Source organism: Maylandia zebra, linkage group LG9 (assembly GCF_041146795.1).
Source record: "Maylandia zebra isolate NMK-2024a linkage group LG9, Mzebra_GT3a, whole genome shotgun sequence".
NCBI classification, from domain to species: Eukaryota; Metazoa; Chordata; class Actinopteri; order Cichliformes; family Cichlidae; genus Maylandia; species Maylandia zebra.
The window spans coordinates 22585589-22613073 of NC_135175.1; the positions used below are offsets into that span (position 1 = coordinate 22585589).

At 40.2% G+C, this 27485-nt stretch overlaps 1 protein-coding gene and 1 long non-coding RNA gene across 2 annotated transcripts in view; one reads left to right on the forward strand and one right to left on the reverse strand.

The window, feature by feature from the left end:
* The window catches only part of LOC101484026 (sodium/hydrogen exchanger 9), a 63318-nt gene extending 35833 nt beyond the window's left edge, over positions 1–27485 (forward strand). The window contains exons 13-16 of the mRNA XM_004546784.3: positions 15684–15729; positions 17135–17190; positions 24543–24648; positions 24726–27485. Of these exons, the coding sequence (XP_004546841.3) occupies positions 15684–15729; positions 17135–17190; positions 24543–24648; positions 24726–24923 (406 nt within the window). The 3' untranslated portion in view covers positions 24924–27485. The remainder of the gene's footprint in view (positions 1–15683; positions 15730–17134; positions 17191–24542; positions 24649–24725) is intronic.
* On the reverse strand, positions 45–24800 carry LOC143420308 (uncharacterized). The gene is made up of 3 exons (XR_013100127.1): positions 24719–24800; positions 1364–1429; positions 45–1283 (listed from the first exon to the last, which is right to left on the reverse strand). It is a non-coding gene; the product is annotated as an uncharacterized LOC143420308 (long non-coding RNA).

Below are 27485 nucleotides of genomic sequence, written 5' to 3' on the forward strand. Positions count from 1 at the left end.
ATAATTATAACAGCTATAAATAGTTGACATAATTATATGTTGGCCTGTGGAAAAAACAAAACGCAGAGACACACTCAGATGCATAGTGTGTGTTCTCAGTCTCGGTCCGTCTCCTCGGCTTTAATGTGGGCTGGAGGTGGCAGGGTGCCCCTTGGGGGATTTGAAACTCAGTCACAGTGAGCAGTCTGGGGCCAGTAGGCTTTGAAGAATAGCCAGTCATGTCCTCTTCAAGCCATTTCAGTTTGAATGTCATCATTTTCCTCAATCACTGTTATTATTTATGATCATCTATTACTAGCAGTGAACTGGTGCTTTGCATACTCATGCATTTATTGGCAAAAAAACATACATTGCTTAAAATTACTAAACCAACGCACAATGTAAGGTTTATGCCACAGCTGCCCTAAATTAACAGTACTGGTAATTACCAGAATACGTCTTTGTGTTTTTAATGTTTTAATAAAAATGTGAGTTCAGTCAATTCAGTCATTTTTAATTAGTTTTGAAGTAATACCCCCAAAGAATCAAATTTTGGGGGAAACACAGGTTATTTCTATCAACATAAGCTCTGTGCATAGCTACAACAAGGAGGCTAACTTGTGACAGAAAGCATAGTGAAAATTAACTGCCAGCTATCACTATTAACAGTATCATTGTAAGCATTTTACTAAAATCTCAGCTCTTGCATTGTACAGCCTCACAAAGAGCCTAGGTCGGCTATAGACTTGTGTAACCTGCGTTCTTCATGTCGTGAAGATGATTGATCGAGGATGTGAGAAGAGAAGAAAGCTCCCATGTATCCCATTTGCCCTTTGTGAAATTATGCCATTTCAAAATACTTCATGGTGCCTATTGAGGGCAGGCTTTGCTCTCTGCTGCGTGTGTGTGTGTGTGTGTGTGTGTGTGTGTGTGTGTGTGTGTGTGTGTGTGTGTGTGTGTGTGTGTGTTATGCCTTAGCCTCAAAATTTGGAGGCTAAGGCATAACAGCTGGAGTCTGGCTGATGACTGGCCTGCTTGTTTTGAGAGGACAGATGGACGGGTGGAAAACTGATGTCACTTACTCTCCTTCATGCCCCACTGACCTCTTATCTCTTTCTCACTCCCTCTCGCCTTCTCTTTCTGTGCCTTTGACATCCATCTGCCTCTCAAGTGTCAATATTGGGAGCTTTAACAGCAGCTTTCATCAAATTATAATGTACATTTGCAGTTTTTGCCCTTTTCAAGTCTTATCCAAGTATTAGAACAAGACTTAACACGTGTAGATCCTCCCTCTTCATAGTAGGCTGAAGGAGAGAGGAAAGTCAGCCACATATTCTCATGTACACAGGCAAATACACACTGCCCATAATAAAGAGACGTCAACCTGATCGGAGGGAAGATACTTCAAAGAACTCCAAAGATGAATGGCTGCTGCATAGGTTTGCCCCTTCTGTTAATGAAAGAAGACAACGGGGACAGAGAGACAGAAGCTTAAATCCATCATTGGTATATTCTTTATTCTGTTCAGTCAAAGTGATTGCTTTGCAACAAAGGAAGATGGAAAAACACAAGAAAGGTGTGTATTAGAAAACAAATCTACAACAAGGAATGACTTTGAAATTTAGACAGGGAACAAATACTATAATTTCTTCCCTTAAAAAATGCAATATATATTCAGTATTGAGATTTCAATCTTAGCTGTACAATAGCCTTGTGAACATCAGAACTTGTAAGAATGCTCGTCTTTCTTTAGTCCTTTTAATGAATAGATTGAGGGGGTTAGGTAGCTGTCTCCCTGTCAGTCTGTTTTGTCACATAACATGCATCTGTCCATTTTTTGCACTCCACTTTGTATGCCAACAAAACACATTCATTATTAATGAAGGCCGATGATCCAGTGATGGATTGAAGCTACAATACTGAGCCCTGAACACTTTGTCACTGTTGTTTTTCAATATAAAAGGCAGCTTACTTCTTATTCTTCTTATTGTTTTTGTTTTGTTTTGTTTTTGTTATCCTTACGTCTCTGTTCTCCCCATCCTTTGCTGTACCGAAAGTTAAATCTTATTTTTCATTGTATTAGTCTCATTGCTCTCACACAGTGGGGACTTGTGAGTTCAGCCAGCCGCACCAACCACTGATTAAGCTTCTGAAGTGTCCAAGAGCCGGGTTTTAACTTAACATTTCAGATGACTCTCTTCAGGGAAGAGGATCTGCCAACAAAATACACCCTTGGTCTTTTTCCAGCAGGAGCTCTCAGCTCCAAATATTCATGACCTCAAGCAGGCATTAGCCAGTTTTGTCTAGGCAAAGCAACACAACACTGATACCAGTGAAGCCTGGCAATCGTTGCTATGCTTAGGCTGAAGTTGTATTTCAAACTCATTCTGTATTTATGAAGGAGGAAAACAGTCACGGAGTTCAGCTTGTAAGGTTACAGCGTTGATGAGACTTCAGTGCCATATTCGAGGTCTTAAAAAAGGTTAGTTCCTGGAACAGGTAGGGACCTAGGTAAGGATGTTATTGAAGAGGAGCATCGTGAGACAGATGGAAGCTGGGAGATGAAGGTAAATTCTGATTCTGATGCTGATCAGACATGAAATGTTATCTCTTCACATTAGCCTGCCAGGGTTACTCTCGGGCACCAGATACAGATAGTCCTACCTTACCTTACCTATCAACACACATAGGAGTGTAGATAGTGTGTGTGTGTGTGTGTGTGTGTGTGTGTGTGTGTGTGTGTGTGTGTGTGTGTGTGTGTGTGTGTGTGTGTGTGTGTGTGTGTGTGTGTGTGTGTGTGTGTGTGTGTGTGGATGCAGACAAAAAAAGGTGATAGCTTGAGGGGAGCATCCAACCTGCTCTTGGTGTGCTGGTTTTCCTACACAGTTCAATAGGTTACTCTCATAGTGGATTGATAGTCGTAGCAGTGTGCAAAGACTAAACAGATTGCCGTGGTAACCGCATCTGTCAGATCGGCCAATACAGCAAGTTTATCAGGTGGAGATTGACTCTGGACGGAGGACTCATACACTGGAGCCCTGTGCTTCAGCTTTCACTAAAAAGGCCCAGAGGCACGACCTAATGGATATGACGTCAATACAGAGGGAGGAGGAGGACCATTAAAAGGAACATCAGGGCAAGAGAAGCAGCCACATGTGTGTCTATTCATGTGAGTGTTTCAGGGAACAATGATGCTATAAATACAGAAATAGGGACATTTCGCATGAGGATGCAAAATATGCAAATGGAATAAACACAGGGTTTGTGGATGAACATTTTTTTTGGTCTTTTTAAAGAAAGAGGGAAACAGGTGGGGAAGAATATATTGGGACTGGATCAGTATGTTTTGTGTGTAACATTGGTAGGTGTCTGTGGGCTCAAAGAGGATCCACACATGAGTTTGAATAGTAAAATAGACGTGGGGTGCTTCTGCTGCACGCCCTCTCACGTATTCACAGATGCAAATGCACGTGTGCGCACATTTTTCCACTCTGCTGGTGGATGAACAGTGCTATAAGAATGCAGACTGCATGGACTGCTCAGAATGAAAGCGGTAATGAGGACTGATGGATGGTATCGACGGGGCCAAAATTTGCAGCACTGCAGAGAGCTGCAGAGGTAGAGAGAGGAAGAGAGTTCGAAGCACTCTGGATCCCAGGGCTGCATCACTGTGCGTGCTGTTTACAAGGAGGCTGTGCAGTTTGTTTTTGTGTGAGAGTTGTGGGAGCTTCCTTTTGGAAGTGGAGAAGGCTAATGAATTCAGCTTTCCCAGCATCCCCAGCTGCCTCGCGACCTCACCTCTCAATCACTCGCAATGGGTACCTTTTATTTATAGAGCCATTATTTTTAGCCCTCTATAATTTCAGCCGTCTGCCTCTTGAAGAATTAACGGCAGGCACATTGGAAGGAAAGATGGAGAAAGAAAATGAGAGAGAGACAGCCAGAAAAGATTGAAAGAATCAATTGAGTCAAGTTCATTTTTGTACTGCATAAAAGAAAATGATTTTCTTTACAACCTAGTTCTTATTTTCACAGTTTGGGCCTTCGTTTTTTATGAATTATTAAAACATTTTACTCACAGCTTAATTGGCAAGACTTGGAATGCAGCACTGAAGTCAAGAAGGTGAGACACATTAAAAATCTACATCTTCATATACTGTCTGGGACATCTCTTTGAGGCTGTAACTTTCCAAAGTGATGCTTCGAGTTGAATGTTTATGTCAGCATGCAAACATTTAGAGAAGCTCATTTCCCTACACAGCACTTTTTTGCCTAGATTTTATTACAAAATAACTAAAAATATCAAGTTATTTCCTCAATTATGAGCTATTTTAAGTTTGAGTCAGGAAGTGGTAAAATTTGAGATTCCTAATTCAAAATGCCGACTTATGGGTAGCAAAGAAAACATTTGATTTGATATATATATCAAAGGCTAGCCACAAGGCTAAAACCTAACCATTTGATCCGAAATCTGCACTCTTAGTCCCAACTGTTATTTCTAGAGTCAGGAAATCATCACCCAGAGAGAGGACAAAAGTGCTGGTCAAATGTGGACTCCCAATACACAGATGAGGAAAGAAGGAAAAATGTATTGTTTCAGCAGATAGAAGGGAGCTGAGTGTCTGTGTGGGGTGGTGGCTAGAGACAGAGAGCGAAATGGATGCAGACTAACTCACTGAGAGACAATCAAGTGAAACGGGAGAATGAGTGCTGGGAACATGGTCGTTTATTCGGCCTCGAAAGCCTCCGAGCATTGGCACTGCACAAATCAAGCCCATACAATCAAATCTTCATTGAAGGCATCTGTGCGAACCAACCAGCACATAGCTATGGGTGACACTTCACCACAGAAATGTGGGTTTGTGTGTATGTGTGCCCAGCATCTGAGTGTACGGCCTCCTGACTGTTAGACCCCTGCCCCAAGGCAGAACCAGAGGAAAAGGAGAACAGTCTTGGCAGCCATTGAGTGCGCCATCTGTTCCCGTGGATGTGGTCAGTCTGAATTAGACCCTTCTGTATCTCTTGCACGCTCAAACACACACACAGAGATAAACAATCCCGTCTTGTTTCTGCTTGCTTTCTCATCTACTGTATTTCATGGGGCACAGTACATCTGGCTGTCCAGGCTGCCACGGCCCCCTGCCCATGTGTCTGGACTTCTGTTCAGAGGGTCCGTGGTTTCAGGGGGAGCAAAGGCAAAAAAAAGAAAAGAAAAAAGAAAGGAAGGGTTGGGGCTGGGGAGGACTCATATCGATTCATACCCGCCAGCAACGCGCCAAGAAACTGCTTTCATAATCCTCCCTCTTAAATAATTCACCACTCGCCCTCAAAATTTCATCAGCACCTACATATAGAGAACAATCTCCCCCACAGCAGCAGCAGCAGCAGCATTTTGAGGAAGGTAGAGGATGATGAGGCAGCAGATGAGTGAGCAGGTGGAAGATAGCCTGTTGATAATATCCCTGTCAAAACCCAGAATCAGCTATCGCAGGCCACTTGTGTGGCTGCAACACATTCATCTGTGCATCTCCAGACATGACAGTATACCAGTTTTTGAGACGTGCGATTTATCAGGTACATTTGACTAATGTTCAGACCAGCTGGCTGCAGTCGTAGGAGACAAATTTTACATTGTACAGCCGGCATTATGGAGCAAAGTACTCTATACTGAATAATCTAAAAGCAGAGTGCTGTTAACCATTCAACCATTCCTACAGTTGCCTCTGCAGTGGAAAGAAACAAGCCCATTTCCCTGGGCAACATATAAAATACAAAACAGGATGAAGTTATTGGAATTGCTTTGTCAAGTTAGTCTTGTTACCAGTGATTTCTTTCTCTGAGATTCTCCTGATGTATTTAGGTGGTGTCGGCAGACATCACCCTTGATCCTCAACAAGAAAGAGATGGCAGCATCCAAATACGACAACCAAAGATTAAGACATCCCCTTAGAGCCTGCCGTGGCTCAAAAGAAGGCACTTGATCTCATATCCTTTAGGGTAGTTTGGCAGGAGTGAGAACAGGAAAGAAGGAGAAATCAAGACATGCTAAAGGGGTTGTTCTGCCCCAAAGGTATGAATGATGTAGCAGTTGCCGGCAAATGCCACTAGACTAGTAACAGACTTATTGAAAGATTAATAAATTTGTGATTAAATCTGGTTTGATTTCCCTGATGCCAACGCGGTGACTTGTCAGCAGTAATGCAAGAGGCGAATAATATATTTTCAATCACTTTGTAAGTTATTAACAGTCATTATTCAAGTTGATGTCATAAAGCAGTTCAGCCTTCAGCTCAATATCTGAGCATCTTTACTTTTTACTTCTTTACTTACTTCACAAAAACTCACAGCCACTAGTAGTTCTTGCCAAACTCACCTTTAACTTTCTTTAGCATTGATAATATTATCACTATGCATGTAGACCCTCTAAGACTAAAATAAACATTGTTAAAAAAGAATTCATGTTGGATTTGTGCAGTATTGGGATGTTACGTTGCATCCTTTTGGACAGTTACTGTCCCGCAAAGTCCACGAGACTAAATTTAGTTTCCTTATGACATGCTGAGACATGCAGGTGGGAGGGGAAATTAATTCTGTACAATAATAATATCTTTGGCTCGCACAGGCTTCTCCACTCCCAGCCATCTTTGGATACCTCCAGCAACTCAGCTGGCTACAAAGCTAAAAACGCTCCTTCCTGCTGAAGTGACACTGTTTCACACAGTGAGGAAATACTGACATTCAGTAATAATATTCTTTGTTGTTTTTTACATTGCTTTGTATATAATATGATGCACAGCAGGATCTAGATAGAAGATGGCATTGTGCTATGGTTAACTTGTTCTAAGATGAGAAAATAAATAGTCAAAAATACATATAAATATAAATTTCCTACTACGTTATATTGAAAAATTGTTATTTTTCCAACATTTCATTTATCTGATAGTGCCTACACTTTCTTTTACACTCAAAACAGCTGAAACATAAACTATAATGGATTTATCTAACAAAGTAGTTTGAGCAGAAAGCACCTTTGTAACTGATCACATGTAATACTACTGATCATGATCCTGAGTTTTATACTCAGGATTTTGAGTACTTAGTTTGTATCCCCTAGTTTAGGATTTACAATATTTTATTATTAGTGGTATTATTACTGTTTTTATTTTGTTAATCATGATTAGGGTTTATATCTCATTCCACACTACTAATGTTAGGTTGCTACATATATGTGTGTGTAGTCTGTGTATTGGTTAGTTACTTTGTAACCCTTTGTCTTGTTATCTAGATTCGATTCACCTGTGCGTACATATGGACTTTGGGCATTTCTCTGCCTAAAATAAAGTATGCATTTGAGTCCTCGACCTCACAATTCATGACAATTACAGCCAGCAGCCACTTAAATTAGTTTTTCACAAACTCAAATAAAATGAGAGAAATTTCCATCGATCCATTTTCTTTCACTTATTCACGATAGAATACAGAAAAATATCAAACGAGGGGACAAATTGAAGGTCATTTTGAATTTGATGGCAGTAATACTTCTCAAAAAGTTGGGACATGGCCACTGTGTAGCATCCACTCTTCTTCTTCTTCCCTTCAGCCCATAAACATCTGAGGAGACCTGCAGCTGGACCTTTTGGAGATGACTGTTGTCCCGTTTTTGTCTGATATGTCATTCAATCCAAGGTCTTCCCTGAAAATGACATCATCTAGATGGGAGCATGTGTTGTTCTGAAACCTGTGTATAGCTTTCAGTATCAGTGGTGTCTTTCTAGATAGAAACTAATGCAAGATGATGAGATACTCGACCATTGTTTTTGGACTTTTGGTTGTTGTTGCAGATTTGTGATCCTCTGCCCGTCTTTATTTCTGAGAAACTCTGCTTCTCTAAGAAGCTCTTTTTATACGCAGTCATGTTACTGACCTGCTGCTATTTAACCTAATGAATTGCAAAATGTACCTCCAGCTCTTTCTTTTTTTTTTAGCACCACTTACTTTTCCAGCCTTTTGTTGCCCTAGTCCCAACTTTTTCAAGACGTGTTGCTGTCAAATTCAAAATGAGCTAATGTTTAACAAACAGTAGTAAAATTTCTCAATTTAAACATTTGATACGTTTTTATACATTCTATTGTGAATAAAATGAGTGTTTGTGAGACTTGTAAATGATTGCATTTTGTTTGTGTTAACATTTTACACATGATGCCAACTTTTTTGGAATTGGGGTTGTAATTGGTGAGGTTTAGAGTTGCTGGTAGGTGGTAATGTTACTTAGGGTGGTAGATGTTTTCCCCTATTACCAGTCCTTAGAGAAATATGTGCAGCTGATTGCTGTGGCGTTATTGTGTTGTTGTTGGAAGACTAGACTGCTATTAATCTCCTAATCTCATCTGTGCAAAAATGTGATGAAGTAATATTTTCAGAATGTCTGTATTTTCTGTTATTGCACAGCACACATTCACATGTATGACCGTAAAGAGACGTTTTGATTGATTCTTTAATTCGTCAGACTGAATATAAACATAAAAGTTCAAACCAAGCATCAAAATGGGGAAGAAAATCGATCTAAGTGACTTTGAATTTGGTTATTAGAGCCAGATGGGCTGGTTTGAGTATTTCAGAAGCTGCTGATCTACTCGTATTTTCACACACAACCATCTCTAGTGTCTGAAAAAGAGAAAATACCCAGTGAGCAGTAGTTGACTTGGCAAAAATTTGTTGTTAATACCAGAGGTCAGAAGAGAATGGCCGGGTGCCATTCCTGTCAGCGAAGAACAGGAAACTGAGGCTACAATTCACACAAAATTGGACAACAGATTGGAAAGACATGGCCCGGTCTGATGAGTGTTGGTTACTGCTGCAACATTCAGATGGTGGAGTGCATGCCTTGTATCAGCAGTCCAGGCTGTAGGGTCTTTACCACACAATATAAAGCGCCTTGAGGCGAAAATTGAATTGAACTAAATTGCTGGTGGTATAATGAGGGATTATCTCTTGCATCCCTTAGTACCAGTTGAGTATGAGTATTGTTGCTCACCACTATTGCATTATGGCCACAGTGTACCCATTTTCTGTGGCACGCAAACTATGTCACAAAACTCAGACAATCTCAAACTCAAAGGACAATGAGTTCACTGCCCTCAAGTTGCCTCCACAGTCACCAGATCTCAATCCAGTGGAGCACCTTTTGGGATTTGGTGCAATGGGAGATTCATATCATACAGCAGCTGACTGATGCTAACATGTCAATGTGAATCAAAATCTCTGGGGAATGCTTCCAGCGTCATGTCGAATCTATCTAATCTCTGAATTAAGGCATTTTTGAGGGCAAATGGGTTTAGCTATCACTTCTCAGGCAGATTATTTAAATTTTTAGTTCATTAAAGTCTTTTGTCTACATGAAATGCAAATTAAATGCATAAAAAATACAGCCCAAGTTATAACAAATGTATTTTAAAAATGGGAAAATTCCATTGCAATGACTGTGCTAAATCTGTGAGTAATTTGCTCAAGGTTCTGACTAGCCAAAACGTCCAACTTGGTATTACATATCCAGAGTTATTTCTGGCCATCGATATCTCATAGCTCAGTTCAAACAACAGAAAAGATAACATAATATTTGGACATCTGCTGAGTGGGTGATCATTCATCAGTGAGCAAAATGGCCGAGCATATAAAAAGTTTTGCCTGGTTAGATGAGATAAGAAGAGGACAACGAACGAACCGTGCACTTATGTAAATGCTTTGCGCATCCCGCTAATATCTTCAGTACACGTGCATCTCAGGCACACGCGTCCCTCTACACTACCCTGCCAGTTTTATTTTTACACCAGCTCAAGTGATTTGAAATTTAGGTGAAAGCACATTCTGGGTCTTTGTAGATCGACCTACATATTACAGTCGAGGACTTGGTCATTTATGACGCTTTGTTTTGCTAGACTGCAGTATCAGGAAGGGAAATTTATGTTCCAGTTTTATGTCCTTATCCACAGCAGAGTCATAACACTGAGCGATACAGGGCTCGGCCATGACCGCGTGAACCTATCTGTCTTAAAGCTTGGAAAGACATTATGTTCTATTGTCCACATCCAAGATTGCAGTATCTTGCACAATATGTAATGTCTTAAACAGTCGCGCTTGACTGTTCAGGCACTTGAAGGTTTCATTTTGTGCATAGTTGTGGAGCTGATCGCACTGCAGAGCTCACGGTGGGGTGCTAGAGTTTTGTGGGTGTGAGAGAGCTCTTGGCTCGACTTTCTCATGACATCTGCAGTTCAAGTTCAGGATTTTGTTTCGGATAACGTGTGATTGTGGTTAGTCATCGCATATCGATAACTTCAGTGTTATTCTTCGGCAGCTCCTGCAGCCCGCAAGGTTTTTAAATTCACATTGCTAGCAAAGTATAAATGCCATGTAAGGATCAGGCGAATATATTTACACGTCTTATGAAGTCATAATCATGTGTGTCATTGTGTTTACTTACACGTAATGCTTGCACAGTGAGAGGGGGGCACATCTTTAATTTAATCTTTGCTTTACTTGAACTGCTGCTTTTTTTTATTGTCAGTGCCAAGCCTACACTACATTGAAATCTTAAAACCAGCCTATGAGTCATTGCAGGTATTGATGTCTGCACTGTTTGGGGATTTTATTTTATAGTCATATACGTCCTTTTTGCGATATAACCCGTATAACCTGTAGCATCTACTCACTTTTACTGATGAATTAACTGTAGTGCAATAAATTATTTGTTATTCAAATACACACATGTACATGTATTTTGCTTCCGTTGAGCTTGCAGTCGCCTTTATATGATATGGCGTATGTAACAGCATCTGTACACTTACATTCAATACTTTATTTAAAGTGCTCTGTTTTCTGGAAGTACTCTGTAGTTATGATTGGGGGTAAAGTGTGTTTGCTGTAGCTGGAAAGTCTGTGGGGCAGAATTTAAACCCAGAAAATATCCTCGCGTATGTGTCAGCTTTGGTTCCAGGCTCTGTTCCTGAGAGCTGTCAAATATGATATCAGTGTGTCCCCGGTGAGAAGAACAGCCAAATGGGATTTTCAAACAGGAAACTAGAAGGATGAGCTTTCCTCTTGTCCATACTCACAGTATAGTGCAAACACAGTCCCTGTGAGATTCTGCCTCTTTGTCTTTGTCTCGCCCCCTCCCTATTTCGATTTTCTTCCGTGTTTTCCTTATCCCCTGCCTCTCTCTCGGAGCAGTGAAAAAAAGAACTTGTGCATCGCCTGCGCAGCACAAGGGAGGAGTGCTGTAACTTAATTTACCCTGCCTGCTAAGTATTTCATCCTTGAGCTCTTGAACTTAAAAAGAAGCTTATTTGATTGTTCTTAACTTAAGCTTCCAATTATATCTCATTTTCTTTTCCTTAATAAACAATTGCAAGTCGTTTTTTGGGGGGCAAAATCTCCGCCAAACACATTGAGACACTACCTGTAGACTCCCCCCAGTGTATAAATGAGGTATACATGCAAAGCAGTTGTAGTCTCTCAGGGGGCTTCATGTTCAGTGTGCCTGCAAGACAGTGAGCTCAGCTTTATCAGCCCATTACTGTCAGCTAGAGTGATAACAGTCCAATGGAGACGCGGGCACATATACATTTGCGCGTACACATTCCTACCGCATACTTCGTCATTGCCCAAGGCCAAGTTATTTCACTCTTCCACTTCTCTCTCAGGCACAGTGGAAGTATTAACTTGTAAGGAGATATTTATGTGTGTGCGAGGGTGCTTTCTGCTGTGTAATTCCAGCTTTTATGTATGGCTGCGCAAGATAAGGTAAAGAAAAGAAGTTCGTTCTCTTACATAAAAGAACTCAGGCCTAAAAACATGCTGTTATTAATAGCAATGTTCCCCGAAAGAACCGGCTGAGTCGTCAAGTAAGGGCCCCGTACAAAGTGTTGTGTCATCCTGGAATATGTCCAGAGATGTTTGAGGAGCACTGGAGCTTATTGCAACACATGATTGTATCAGCACATAAAAAGGCCACTGATTTTGTACAATGCTGAGGACTTGCACAACAGGAGCACCAACTCTGTCTTACAATCTTGCCAGATTGCAGGAGATCGAGTTGCTCCTCGGTGAATTTCTTTTTGACTGACTTTTATTGCATGGGATGTGATTTCCTTACAGAATGGGGGTAACTCTGCCTCATTTGGAGAAACAAGTGGGCCATGGGAGGATCACATATTCCTGTGGAGGCTCATTACAAAAGTATCTATGACTCAGCTCTCGTCTGCGCCCCTATTTTCCTGTAGTAGATATGAATTTATGCAAAGTTTACACGTGTTTCCTCCTCTGTTGCGCTTTCTTTTCTCTCCCGCTGCATTCCCCTGGCTGTCCACTTTAATTCATTTACAGAGTTATTCATGTGAACTCACAGTCACAGGGTAGTTAGTTTGGACTTGATTTGTCTGAATCCCAGTGCACAGGGTGCGTATCAATTTGAAAAGCAAGGCCGTGAAAGGACACCGGCTCACAAACGCCCACTGCCTTGTTATCTCCTTGTTCCGTTCTTGCATTGGGATTGAGTGAGAGCCCCACATAACTGTTTTTCCATTCTCTTTTATGTCTCTCCCTCTTTGTCTGTCTCTGGCTGTCTTGTCCTATCTTTCACTCACTCTCCCTGCCTCTCACACACACTCTCCAACATAGCATCCACTCATTCTGACACTGTCAGCAAAGATATTCTTCCGTCATACTCAAGAAACTCAAAACTACTTTTTTTGTTGTTGTTGTTGTTGTTGTTGTTTTTTGCTGCACTCGCCATCTCCTCTTTGCTCACACCCGCAGCTTTCTCTTCTCGTTCGCTTCCCTTGCAACATATCTGCCCTTTCCTCTTTCTTTCAGCTCAGCGACAGAGCCTGTCGCCACAGAATGCATTCCACCAGCTGAAGGGGATGCGTCACATGCAGTGCAGGCTGCATGTGCCTCTCACAGCCTGCCCCATCCACAAGGTTCTTCCACAGCCCTAAAATAAATTGTTCCATTTTAGCCCTTGCATGATAAAAGCAGTTCTCAGGGAATTTAAGAATAATTCAGCACAAATTTGATCTCAGTTCCCTTTCTGTTCCTGTTGAGAGAAAGAATTGATCCACGTGGTGGTGAGAAAATAGAGGAGAGAGAGATGGTGGTGAGAAAGAAGAACGAGGATTGAGAGAAGGTGAGAGGTGGTGATGAGAGGAAGAGTGATCTGAGAGAGTGAAATGGATATTGAAATGCTAAAAGGGGAGACAAATTAGCAAAGAGAAGATGAAGTGGGGTTGGAAGACAAAGGGGAAAGAAAGGGTAGAGATGATAGCAATATGAAAAATGTTACATTAAAAAGAAGAGGAGAACGACGGCTGGGGTTAAGTGATGTAAGGTAAAAACTGATGATGTGATAGAAGCTGTGATTAATCATATGAGGCCAGTTTCGCTAGCTACACACAGGCCTGATTACTCCCAGATCTGTTAAATCAAGAAATCACTTAAATAGCACCTATGTGACAAAGTGATGTAAGCTAAAAGATCTCTAATAGCAACACATCAAGCCACAGTCTAAAGAAACAGATCAGAAAGAAAATAATTGACATCTGTCAAAGGAATAATTATTCATATTTAGGGGTTTGTGATTACAGTGTACCAGAGTGAGAACATTATCCACAAATGGAGAAAATTTGAAACACTGATGAAACTTCCCAGGAGTGGCCGGTTTATCCAAATTACTCGATGACGCCTCCAGGAGGTCACAAAAGAACCCAGAACAGCATCTAAAGAAATGCAAGCCTCACTTTCCTTAGTTAAGGACTTTTTAAAAAATATTCCGTGGACTGATGAGAAACTTGACTCCCTTTACATCTGCTGTAAAACTAGCACAACATTTCATAAAAACAACATCAAGCCAACAGTTAAACATGGTAGCGGTAGTGTGATGGTTTGGGGCTGCTTTGTTGCGTCAGTACATGAACAAGTTGGTATGACTGATGCAACCACGAATTCAGCTCTCTACCAGCAACTCCTGAAGGAGAGTCCAGCCATCAGTTTGTGCCCTGAAGCCCAAGCGCACTTGCAGCAGGACAATGTTGGGAAACGCACCAGCAAGTCCACCTCTGAATGGATTCAAAGGGTTTTGGAGTGGCATAGATAAAGTCAAGATTTAAATCAGATCGAGGTGCTTGGGCATGAACTTAACAAGCCGTTCATGCTCGAAAAACTCTCCAAATTAAAACAATTCTGCAAAGAAGAGTGGGCCAAAAATTCCTTTACAGTGATGTGAAAAACTCAATGCCAGTTATCACAAATGCTTGATTGTAGTTCTTGCTGCCAAGAGCAACATAACCAGTTATTAGATTTAGGGGACAATTATTTTTTTTCACATAGGGTCAAGTAGGTTTGGATAGTTTCTTTCTCTCGACAAATGAAATCATCATTTAAAAATTGCACGTTGTGTTTACTCAGGTTATCGTTATATTAGACCCTTTAGATTTATTAGGTGACAAAGAGAGAAAAATCTGTAATAGGATATGCTACCAGCGTATATCAGGTGAGACAACAAATACATTCACGTCCAGATTTTTCTTTATGACAGTTTCAAACCACAGCATCTGTGTCACACTGAGGCACAAAGCAGCCTCCACTGCACTGTAGAAAATACAAAGACTAAGCTGAAATTCGAGAAGCAAAAACAAGATGAGCAGTCATCTGAGAGGGAGAAACTGAAGCACAGTCAAGACAAACATTGACAAAGAGATGGATTATGGAAGAACGGCTGCCAAGACACAATCTGTACAACCATTCGCAGAGCTGTAATGCTCTGATGAGAATCTCCTGTCTTTTGTGTTATTGCACTGCATTCTTAGTAAAAGGCTTTAGTATAGCACACTAAAAAAAAAAGCAAAAGCACACATACACACACAAATGCACAGAAGGCTATTTCAAAATGTCCCGAGCAGTAATGCCAGGCTATTAGAGTTAACTGCTGACCTGCAGGAACAAGAATCGACAGCCATCTCCCTCCCTGCATCTCTTTAAGCCCCCAGTCTACTGATGGTGCTGCTGGTGCACTGTTTTGTGCAGTCGTATATATGTAGATGATTGCAGGTGGTAGGTTGTTATATCAAGATTTTCACCATTTGGCTTTAAGAAAGTCTGACAGTTTTAGGCTTAAAAGCAGCAAATGCATGCACACTCTGAAATAACACTCTCATTGCGAGACGAAGTGGCTCATGGGGACTGTGTCGGGCTGTTGTTGAGTCACTGTATTTCAGCTCAGAGTGAACAAGCAGCCAGTCGGCCTCTCCTCCCTGCCCTGTCGCAGCAAAGTGGGGTCCACACACCTTGACAGGATAATAACAGCAGCCGCGCATGATATCGAGCATAATTGCGTCGCTGTTTGTCATTTATCAAAGGTTTACCCAGCTGACATTTTCCCAGTGTGATGTGGAAGATGAGGCTGATTTTGATGAAACTGTTTGAAAGGTCATGTTCAGAACTAAACCGTGTTACGGGACTGACTGTCACCTTCCCTGCTAAGCTGCATGCAGCATTAGACTATTCAAACGGGATTGGAGATTTTCTCCAATACCTTTGTTCTATTCTTATAGAGCAAAAGCATCTGAGAATTCTTCTTCTTATTGGAAATTCTTATTATTATTGCACAGTGAGTCAGGATTTCACTGTACTTCTATTTTAATTCACTCTAGAGTGGGGGTGGATCCAGATGAAAACCAGGAGGACCGCATTTTTGAGGTAAGCGCAGTTGTTTCTACTATAGATAAATCTTTTTTCTAAATTCACTATATTTATTCATCCTCTTGTTTTTCTTTCTGGGATCAAATTTTGCCTTTTTTAATAGAAATGTTTATCAGCTTCCTTCTTTATGCACCACATATTATGTGACTGTCAAATAACTGGATTCGGCTAAATATTCCAAATTGATCCTTTTTTTAATCGGTGCTTTCTAAATCCTTCTCAGCACAATTTGCATTGATGTGCAGGCATCGCTTCTCCAATCCCATTTAGAGGATTGTATATTAGTGCCACTGTTTATCGATGGGTTACGGCAAGTTAATTGTCATTCCGTGTGCTTTAACATGCTGAAGCTTGAACATCATTGCAGTCTGTTTACGAATGTATCTGATTTGTTTCAGGAGTGCACATTAAGCTTAAGAAAATAATGCTTCCAAGAATATGCTCAACACCAAAAAAAACAAGTATTGGCCCAACAGCTTCTAATATTGACTGTCACACAGTCACTTACATTTCACTGTGTTACAAGAAGTGATTCTGCCTACATACGCATTGTGTCGCACTGGAAGCAGCAAGCTTCGCTGAACATGTGAGAGAGGGCAGTCACATGACTATAAAACTTCGAGCGGTTTTGTGGTCAACACATTCTTCTTTCACACTATTTCTTATTTAAATATTGAGAACTGTACATTATAGGGATTTACTAATATGTATAATTTCTGCAAATATTGTACTTGCAGCATATCCTTCCATCCTCTCCTACTGACACATAATGGGCGTCCAGCCTTTAATCTTGGGTCTGCTGTTTATTTTAAGACCACATGGCATTAAAGTGAAGAACACTTCAAGAGGAAATGCAGTTTCGCTTTCGCTTTGAGTGATGGTCTGCGCAATATCCAGAACAGAGCACAACAGAGGCCCTCTGAGTGTGGCCTTTTGTTGTGCATACACCCACCCTGCCATCGCTGCTTCCCAGCAGCTCACCATTCACTCTCTTATTTGAACCGACGATTATCTGCACGCTATGAATGGGACAAGGTCTGGGCATCTCTCTGGTATCAAGCGGCCAAATAGATAGTGTGGCCAAGTAAAGCTGGAGGAGGATCCCAGTGGGGAGACGAGCTTTTTTATTTCTTTTTTTATGGAAACAGTTGAATGCATGCAAGACCAGAGCAGTTGTTCTTACTGTAATGAGGAGGGATCTCTATTGGTAGTTCAGTTTTTGGGAATAGGATTTTCCCTTTATTAGGTCTGACCCTCTTGTTCAAGCTGTGGTCATGTGATATGGCCCTGCTGACCATGCACAGGTGCAGGTTTTCGGCATTTCCATCAAGCACCGTATACAGCCCACGGCAGACGGGCTTTGTTTGTCGGCGAGTAACATTGGTTCTCTTCTGGTTTACAGATTGCTACAGAGAGGCTAGACACAACACAGGGCCTGTGGCACTCTCTCGACTACAAGTATCCTTTCACTGCTTTTTTCTCCAAAGCACTCTCACATCTGCTTGCACTCACAATAATTAACGCAGCGCTCTGTGGAGCCCTACTGTTCTGTGAGTATCAGAAAAAAATAGTGCTTCATTACATAGACTTTGAAGAAAGACCCTTATCTATCAGGACAAACAGAAAGTTCAGAAAGAACGTGTGTGGCCTGCTAGCAAACATACACTGTGTATGACCTCCTTTGTGCAGCTATATTAGGACCATTTGCACACATGCTCTCATTGTAGTTTCCCTGATATAAACGATTCTTTAGGATGCATTTATCTAAGAGGCTCCTCATTTTCAAGTCAACTTTGAAACACGATTATCCATGTGACTTCTCTCATGTGACAGTTCTCAGCAATCACGTCTTATGAATATCGTGACTATTAAAAGAGTACTCCAACAATGCACTCCTTTTCCAGATAGAAAAGCAGCAAATATTATATTATATCTAAAATCTAATATTTAAATTATTTATAATTCATTTCTGTGGACCAAAACTCCACAGTCTTTGCTCCGTGCAAGAATACATTTTGTACATTCCTTTGCCGTTATTAGATAAATTCACAGGTTGCATTCAGAAATTTACTCCATTGTTCACCTTTATTTTATTTTGCAACAATCTGGAAAATATATATATTTGCATTTGGTAAAGGTTGATGTTCTTGTCTGTAGCAACAATAAATAAAGGGCCAGTCAGCTATAGTGACTGTCTGAGGATAACAAAATCTGGCCAGGACCTCTAAAGTCCATTTCCAAAGCAAACAGTTTGCTTCTCTGTCAGTCTTTATTCTAAACAAAGTTAAGGGTTTACTAGCTGCAAACTTATTCTGTGGGAATGGTGTTGAACTTCCCTCCCCAACTGCACAATAGTATGTGTTATTTCCCAAAGTGCTTAACTATTGCCGCCTCTGTTGGTGTTAACAACGTGTTAAGATGGTCTTGTAAGCAGAGAGTGTAGTTGGAGAAGGAAAACAGTTGTACTCTTTGCAGGAAGATTTCACGAGGATTGCATTAAGTTTAAGCTAATTGAATTTTGCTCCCTAATGACTTCATGACCTGGTGCTTGGTAAGGAGCACATCATCTTACTTTATGGGCTTTATCTCTTCTGCAAAACAGTGCAATGTTGGATTGATGGCATCATCATTAAGAATAGTCATTTAATGCGTAATTGAGGTTTTGTTTGTTTTTGGGGGGGTTTGTGCTTTTTAATTGAATGAGAGTGCAGAAATGGCATTATCCCGGCTACGTAGCTGACCTTTGATAATGAAACAAATCAGGCTACAAGGTTAATATTATTTTGGCAGCATGCAAAATATATTTAAATACATTTTTTTATACCGGCACCCATGACAATGAATGGGTGAGTGTGTTCAAACATGACTGATAGTTTAATACAGAGTTTTTTCCCTTCTTCTCTTTGATGTAACTTACATTAAAGCAGGAAGAGTTATAAATAACATAAGTAACTCCTAAACACTCAAAAGGGTTATATAATTATCTATTTAAATTTTATAGGGATATCTAAGAATATGAAATAAATGTTTCTCAAAAGTTTGTCTCTTCTTTACTGATCTCACAGAAAGAGATCAAAAAGGAAAGGAAGGTCCCTGTGTCCCTCCTTTCCTGAAAAGTCATGGTCCGCTCATAACTATTAAAATAAGTAGTATAAAGTGTGTGTGTAGTCTGTGTTCTTGTTACGTCTTGAGACACATTGAAACAGTAGCCTGAGACTGTGAGGTATTAAATATGTTACTCATGAACAGTGAGAGCTGGTATGTGTAGTTCTGAAACCAGATACGACGAGAGAGGGTAGATCTGACTGTAAAACTGTATATTGGCTAACAGTAACAAGCTACACCCTGAGATTAGATTAAACAAACATGTTTAACTATGTATGGCCTAAAATTAGTAATTATTTTTGCAGTAAAATAACCGTTTTCTAACAATTGAAATGAAAATATCACATATTTATTTAAAATTATATTAAAAGAATATTAAATTGAAATAAAAGGGACCTGTCGTTTGAAGGTGTACAAATTAAATTCTTACCACCAAACACCACATTGCTGATCCAGCCGATGGATCAAGGCATTATTCTCACATTTAAGGTGCTTTATATGTAAAACACCCTGCACCACCTGCCTTTGGATGTACATAAAATAATAAAATAAACATGCTTTCTAATTGATGCTTTTTCACCTATCACAGGGGTCCTGGAACGTAACCCTCACGATAATAGAGGGAATAATTATTTTATACTGCCCAGGGTTTTTTTGAAAAACTGATCATTTTTGGATAAGGGGATAGAGTGCTAAGTTATCAGCTAATGCTAACAGGTTTTGTTAGCAAGGCACATTAATATAATACTGCAGTCTATGGAAAAAGAGCTAATGCTAGAATTTCAATCACCAAAAAGAGAGCTCAAACTTTGTGCATATGCCACTGATAACATTAACAATGTAGGAAGTCCTGACTGATCTATCAAATGTTGCTGATATTACAGCAATATTTTTATGTATAAGTATGTAATATCAATATTATGATATTACATATCTTTTTTTTTTATCTGATAAACAAAAATTTAAAAACTAAAGAAGAGATGCGAGAAACACCCTTCAGCCATGTTGTCTGTCGGTCTTGCATAGATTGCTCAGCAGATTTTGAAAAAATTATGCAATTTCGCAGCAGCACACATTTAGCAGATGTTTAAACCCTCAAGTATTGGTCTTAAAATTCCTTTACTGGTTGAGCTCTGACTAAATTCATTTCATGTAAACAAGTGTAAATGGGGTCATTTTTGCTAACATTTCAATAAGTCTGTCTTAAGTTTTAGTCTTGGAAAATCATTTCAAAGGAGTTCATTGTGACATATTTTACTCTGAGAACTGTTTTTAACAGGCAGTATTGGTTTATATTTCAGACAGATTAGAAACCATAAAGTTTGTAAAGGTTGTCATTAAATTCAAATACATGTAGCGTTCAGGCTACTAAACCACAAAACACAAGCAAGGTGGATGTGGTTGAGTGTACTGAGAAATTCTCTGATCTGATTAGGACATATTTCCGTTTTGTTTACGTGAAACGGTTTCTTCTTTCTAGTTTTGCAGCTTCCATTTAAATGTTTAAGACATATTTAGATGTTAAATATTGACTTGAGAATGAGCAGTGGGTTAATTTGATAAAGAATTATATTCACTGACCAAATTTTAAATAATAGTAATCTACTGTCTCTGTCTTATGCAATAGCTTCACCAGTAGCCTTGTGACAGACAGACTGTTCTTCACTATTTTTAAAGAGCCAGCTAGCCAGTCCCTACATGTGCTAGCATGCTAACATTTGTATGATATGTCTGCTGGTTGCAACACACGATTAAAAGCCAAAAAACAGCACGAACTGTACTCCTGCCATGGCTATATTTAAAGCTTATAATATTGGGTTAACTTGCACATTTTAACAGACTGTGTGTTTTTACCAGACCTCGTGTATATATCATGGGTTTTTGGAATCATGTAAAGCATGCAAATATGACAGCGGGCGAGAAAAGAGGAGATGAGAGAAGCAGGATGAAAGGCCCGACCAATGTATCCTATTGATGAGGAGGAAAAACATATTCTGAAGGTGCTTTGAAGTGGACCAGGTGAGAGGAGCCTCAGCCGGAATCCTGCTGCCAGGTAATTGAGCCTCAACTTGGCTCACCATCTGCATCATTGAGGCACACTGCTGCTTCCTTAACTGTTTCCCCGTCAGCCTGGCTTTAGGGTTCATAAGGACAAGCACTCATTCTGGGGGACATCAAAGCCTGTTTGATCTTTCCAGCTGAATTGGTTTGCATACTGTGGCGTTAGCCCAGCAACCACGTTTTTGTTTTGGATCTGGAATCCCAGAAGCCACCCATGTCTTCTCCCGTGTTAAAGAAGTACAATGCCGTTAATTACATGGGTGTTCTGTGGCTTGAAAATCAAGTCTAGGCATGTTACCCATATTTTTAGCATTACAAGGCTAAACAATACCATACAACAAAGAAGCACCAAGTAGAGCATAGTGGCACCCACTGTAAATATCTCCTCCTTACATTTTGATGTTATGTAAGAAGTGTATACATATTCATTATTCAATGCAATCAAAGTCTGCAACCATGGAAATTCCCATGTCTTTAGGAGAATAAGCAGTACTGAGAACAGTGGGTGTATCAGTGGAAGGGGCTAACAAAAGGCCATGCATCTCATGGCCTTTAATGAAGGAGGCCAATTCAACTCAGTCCTCTGAGCTACAAATGTACAGTAATTGTACTGTCAGTAAGGTATATTTTGACGTTTCACACTCCTGTGTGCTTTTGTACTCTCTGTTGTAGATGCTGCTGTCTAACAAAGTTATCTCTTCCAGGCTGGATGAGACACTGACAGATAAACTTAGGGATATGTTATCAACTCAGTTTAAAAAGAAAAAACACAAAGCACAAACTGCCAAGGCAGCTCATCCTCTTTCTCTTGACAATATTTTCTTTAAAGATAAAACAAAAATAAAAAACTTTTCATGACAGCTTGACCCTATTTGACCTTGAAGAAGAGGTCAGAGGTCCAAAGTAATACACATATTGAATTCCCTATATGCCTATATGTTCTCAATGCAAACAATGGTGGTAAGAAACATAGTTTTAAATAGCTCTATATAACATTATCATCACTTTGGAATTCAGATCGAGGTCAGAGGTTAAATGTGACATGATATTTTACATTTTTATACAGTATTTCTATGTCGACAGTACACACCACACTTGTGAGATACTTCCTAATTTATAAGCCTTTTTGTCATTTTTCTACCTATGAATGAATGAATAAATAAATAAATAAATAAATAAGTGGGCTTTGAAGTACTTGGTGGATGTACATGAAATGGATGTACATGAAATTTTAATGGATTGTTAACTGGACCCCACTCTTCACCCCTACAAAGTTTTATCAGAATACTGTGCATTGGTGTTGAGAGTGTGATGAGTTAGGGTAACTGCAACTTCTGTCTGTTTTCTTGTTTCCTCACTAGTTGTACCACTGGACGTTTTTGTTTATTAATTGATTCGCATTTCATGTGTAATCATTAAGGCTGCCTGTAACAGCGCTTGTATTGGACATTTCCGACTACAGCGTTTGCTTAAATGTTAAAATACTGGTAAAACAATGGGAAAGTTTGTCACACAAGTTATAAACAGGCTATTTACAACCAATTTCTTAAATAGCATAAGTAACTTACGTTAGATAAAAACAGTGTGTTGTTGTTGGAGACGTTTTGCGTGCTATGTTCTAGACCATTTCTTAGAATGACTTGCTGAAATCTGTGTTGGTTTCCTGGCAAACATAGCATGAAAAGATTTCATGAAGCCCCTGAAAAGCAGCAAGCGTTTAACCAAACCACACTAACCTGCTTTGTAGTTTCTGAACTCTAGTAGCTGATCACATGTATTATAACTCTAATACTTGCCCTAACTCATGAAAGGTCAGTAAAAGGTTACCTGCGGGTTGTGCAGCGTGGGACTTGTGCTTGCTGTGATGGTGGCTGAAGCAGCAGTTGGTCTTCTACCCCCACATAACTACTCAGCATCTTTTCACACACACACACACACACGCACACACATATAATCTGACACCATTGTGTAGCAGAAAGCAGAACCAGCAGTTATAATTACCATCACTGTCGAGTATCATGCCAGCATGGAACAGGAGGACGCAGTGCCAACAGGAAGACAACTCACTCAGGCACATCCCAAGGAAGACATTATTCTCTCCTTTTCTCCCTCCTTAGACCCCTCCCCCCTTTTCCCCTTGTTTCTCATTTGAGACATTTTATGAATAAATCCTGTTAGCTGCCAGAATGGTGCTTATAATTCCAACCTCTTGCACATTTTCAACAACAGAACCTGAATGGTGAGAGCTGGTACCAATTTCCATATTAGATTATTTTCCACTTACCCTTGTTCTTTTGTACGCATGCCAGAGGACTGTGCACTTGTGTGCCACATTAGTCCCACATTACTCATAAAAGGCAGTGAGGTACAAAGGTTGACACTGATGGCACTGGTAAAATAGGAATTTGTCCGTTTTTTTTGTTGTTTTTTTTCCCCTCCAAAGCAAAAATTGAGGAAAGTATGACCCCTTGCAGAAAGGTGATTATAAATTAGATGCTAGCAGGGGGCTCCGAAATGTCACAAACATACTCACCTCCACTTTTCAGACCAGAGCTTATAAATATGCCACTGTTATTGTTTAGTAACCACCTGCCACCTGCACCGCTTCGCTTCCACCGTCTCCTCTCAACGCTGATCGAAAATCAAAATGCACATATCTGCACTTTATCACATTTATAAGGCATTCGTGACCTTGCCTCTAGTTTCAATCAAATGCAAGGCTGACCCAGTTTGCTGAAACTAGATAACGACCCATTTGCTACCTTTCCTTTTTTTTTTTCTTGAGCAAATTATTTTTATCTCGATTTTGGCTCTCATGCAACATCCCCTCCTGGAAAATCTCTCTGTGTTGCATGGGAGCTTTTATTCCTTAAGACAACAACTCAGCTGACAAAAGCTATGTATATTAAATATGCTAACAGCTTAAGAATCTGGAACAAAAATAGCTCAAGTACCTAAAGCTTGAATGACTAATATCCCAGCTCTCTGCAGTGTGCCATCTTCAAAACGGAAGGCCAACTGCACTGAATGCCAGTAAGCTGACAGTGACCTCATAAGGGAAATAATACACTTTCATAATGTTTTTTTTATTGCTTTGAGCACAAGGGGACTATGATTTATTACACTTTTAGATTTGCATCTCTCATTTCTGTCTTCATATATAAACAACTGGAAGTCTGATGGCTTAGATCTAAAACAATTTGCAGTCACACGCTCAGTGATTATGTTTATGATAAACTGCAGGGATTCACTTTAACCACTTCTTTCTAACAAAGAGTTGGGCTTTCCCTCGAGCATCAGCTGCTAAAATAGGAAACAGACCATACCAGTTAACGCTTTACTGGAGTGCAACACCAGTAACATGTAAATTCCCTGACCTTTTATCCTGCACAGGTAAAACACCGTATCTGGTTACTGTCCTACTCATTCTTTCAAATATATATATATATATATATATATATATATATATATATATATATATATATATATAAAATCTGATATGTGCTTTAGTGTTGTTAGCTATTATTGTTATGACTGTGGAGCTGGAGGACAGGCTAGACTACAACCGACCATTTCACCTTATCTTGTGTTTACAGTCACTGACACGTACACACGTTTTGAACAGTCCTTTAACAATGTCACAGATATCTAAAGCCAATGCTGACTCATTGTGGCCCCCCGCTGACTGAGTCACTGCCACAGTGTTGTGGTGTATTTGCCAGAGTCTTCAGTAGCCCCCGTGTGCAGGAGGTAAGACTTTTTTTCTGTGTTTACAACATGCCAGAAATATTGAGGAACATATGAGTTATTTGCCACTCACAATTCAGGATGATGAAGAAGAAGAGCTGTGTGAGATAGAAGCAGGAAAAAACACCCTGGATTTGGGGGAAACGGAGAGCCAGCAGGGATCGTCCGAAAGCGATTCTGCATCCGAGCACCAAGAGGACCTGCTGGACGGAGATCTGGGCCTCGGCACTGCTCCAGCTCAACCGAGGGAGGCAAGCGGCTCCAGTACTCAGCTCTAACCTCGTCTTATCAGCTATTGCTCCCTGATGTCAAAACCCCCACCTCCCACAGTGAATGGAGGTCACTGGTCAGGACATCTGCCAACAGCTGACTGAGAGTTAGAGTTTCAATGGTTCCCAAAAGGTCATGCACTCCCCCTGTGCTGAAATGCACGCAAAGACACACAGTCACACAGGAAGGGAGAAAAACAATTACAAAGGCCACCGCTCTTCCTGTTGCAACGCTGATGATTTCCTTGTCTCAAACTGGGGAAGTTAGAAACTGAAATAGAAATGTTAAGTGTGCCTTTCACCTTTGTCATAAAGCAGTCATAAAAATAAATAAAGGTAATATGTTAAGTCACAGATTCATTATAAGTGCGGCAGCTACATGATACACGGTTACGTAATGCCCGAGTTTCAAGCTTTAGGGAGAATTACTCATCACTGTACTCTGTGATTGAACACTGCAGTATTTCCCTTAATCAGCTGAAATGGTATTTTCTTGCCAACTTTGCTTAGCTCTTCCCCAGCCCCTTATTAAACTTTTATTGCACTGTTTTCTGCTGCAATCCTTTTAACTGATTCAAATGTATTCTGCTAAATTTATTACCACCCCCACCACCCCATCTCCCTCCATGTCTTCCTTAGCATTCTTTGCTGTGCAAGAATGTATCCAAATGGTTAAAAGTACTAACAGCTTTCAGGGGGGAAAAAAGATTATTTGCATGTGAAGTTTCGCTCCAACTGCTTTAATTAAAGATTGCACTTTGCTGCTTTCTATGTGCATCACTGTAAATCTCAGGGCCCCATCTTTTTCCCCCTTGAGTCAAACAGGGGTGTTGTTTACTGCACAAATACGATTTGTGAAGGTTAGGCTGTACGAATATGCAGATGGTTCGCCGTGTATTAATAAAGCCATTGTCCTTGAAGCGGGGGCTTTTCGTTTTATGTTGTGAATGCATGGGCGCGTCTCTGGAATGTGTCTGTTAAAGTATACATTGCGTTCCTCTTTGTATGCACTCAAATTTAAATTTCTGAGCTTTTTCCAAGCAAGAGATGATGATTAACAGCTTTCCACCATTATTAGGCCTGTTTCTTAAAGCTGCAGCTTACTATCAAAGTAAACAAATACTTTCTGAAACACAATTGCTAGTTTTTATGTCATTTGGCCAGAGGGGCCGATGGCGCGATATGGCAGCCTCGTTTCTGTCAGTCTGCCCCAGGGCAGCTGTGGCTACAACTGTAGCTTGCCTCCACCAGTGTGTGAATGTGACAGTGAATGAATAGTGGAATTGTACAGCGCTTTGAGGGCCCCGAAAAGCGCTATATAAATGCAATCCATTATTATTATTATTTGCTAATATTTGAAGCAACACATCACTGTTATATAACACAATCTGTTGGCTTCTGTTGCATATCCGTTTGATGCAGAAAGCTTCTTTTGCATTTCAAGGTGATGCAAACTTTGTTTTACATGTCAGTTTCCATACGGTACGTAAATCCAATTTCAATGTTCACCAGGATCTACTTCCGCATGGGAGGAAGAAGCTTCTCTCAAGTCTCCTTTGTCGTTGTTGTGGGAGTCGCCGGCCACTGAGCTTTCAAGTACAATTTTTAGACGTTTTTGCATCCCGAGCAAAAGGCTGAAACTACAGTCAGGTGTGTAAAAAGACATTTAGCACAATGAATGTGTTTGGATGTTACTTTTACAGGTGACTGTTGAAATGGGAAATTTTGCTAAGGTGCTGTTGTCAACAGAATTGAAGTTGACAGTAACTGTAATTACTTCTTCCACCCAGCTATTAAAATATCCCCAGCTATTGTGACTAACGTTTTTCAGCCATGCACTTAAAGATACCGTGTGGAGTTTTAAGTACTACTCAGTAGTTGTTTTACGTCAGGCTTTACTAGCATTAGTTTGCCAAAAAAGGAAAAACCTAAACAAAGCAGGAAATCTAAACCAATAGAGAAGTACACAGACTCGGTTTATAACTTTTCAAATGTGGCTTGCAGTTGTTTCCACCCTGTCTGACAGATATATATATATACACACACACGCGCGCACACACACACTTCATGCTGGTGAGCAACACCGAATGTAAACAGTTTGCTTGCCAGAAACCTCCACAGGGCACCTTTAGGTTATGTAGCAAATAGCAACAAATATATGACACCTCTCCAGCACAGTGGTTCTCAAACAGTGACAAAAGGTGTGCACTGAATAAAGTTTTGATAAAGCTTATTCATTCAAGACAAAATTTGTTATACATCCTGATTGTAAATTAAAATAAACGTAGCACATTTATTATTATTCTGCTTCAGGTTTCTTCCTATTAAAAGGTGTTTTTCCTTCCCACGGTCTCTAAGTGTTTGTTCATATAGGGTCGTTTGATTGTTGGGTCTTTACCTTACAATAAAACCACCTTGAGGAGAATGCTGTTGTGATTTGGTGCTAAATAAATAAAACTGCATTGAATTTAACCGAATCATTCAATTCTGCATTAAACCCTTCATCTTATTTTGGTGTGCTAACTTCCAGGTTGTTCCCTGCAGCCAATTTTGTGAACCACTTCCACTCCC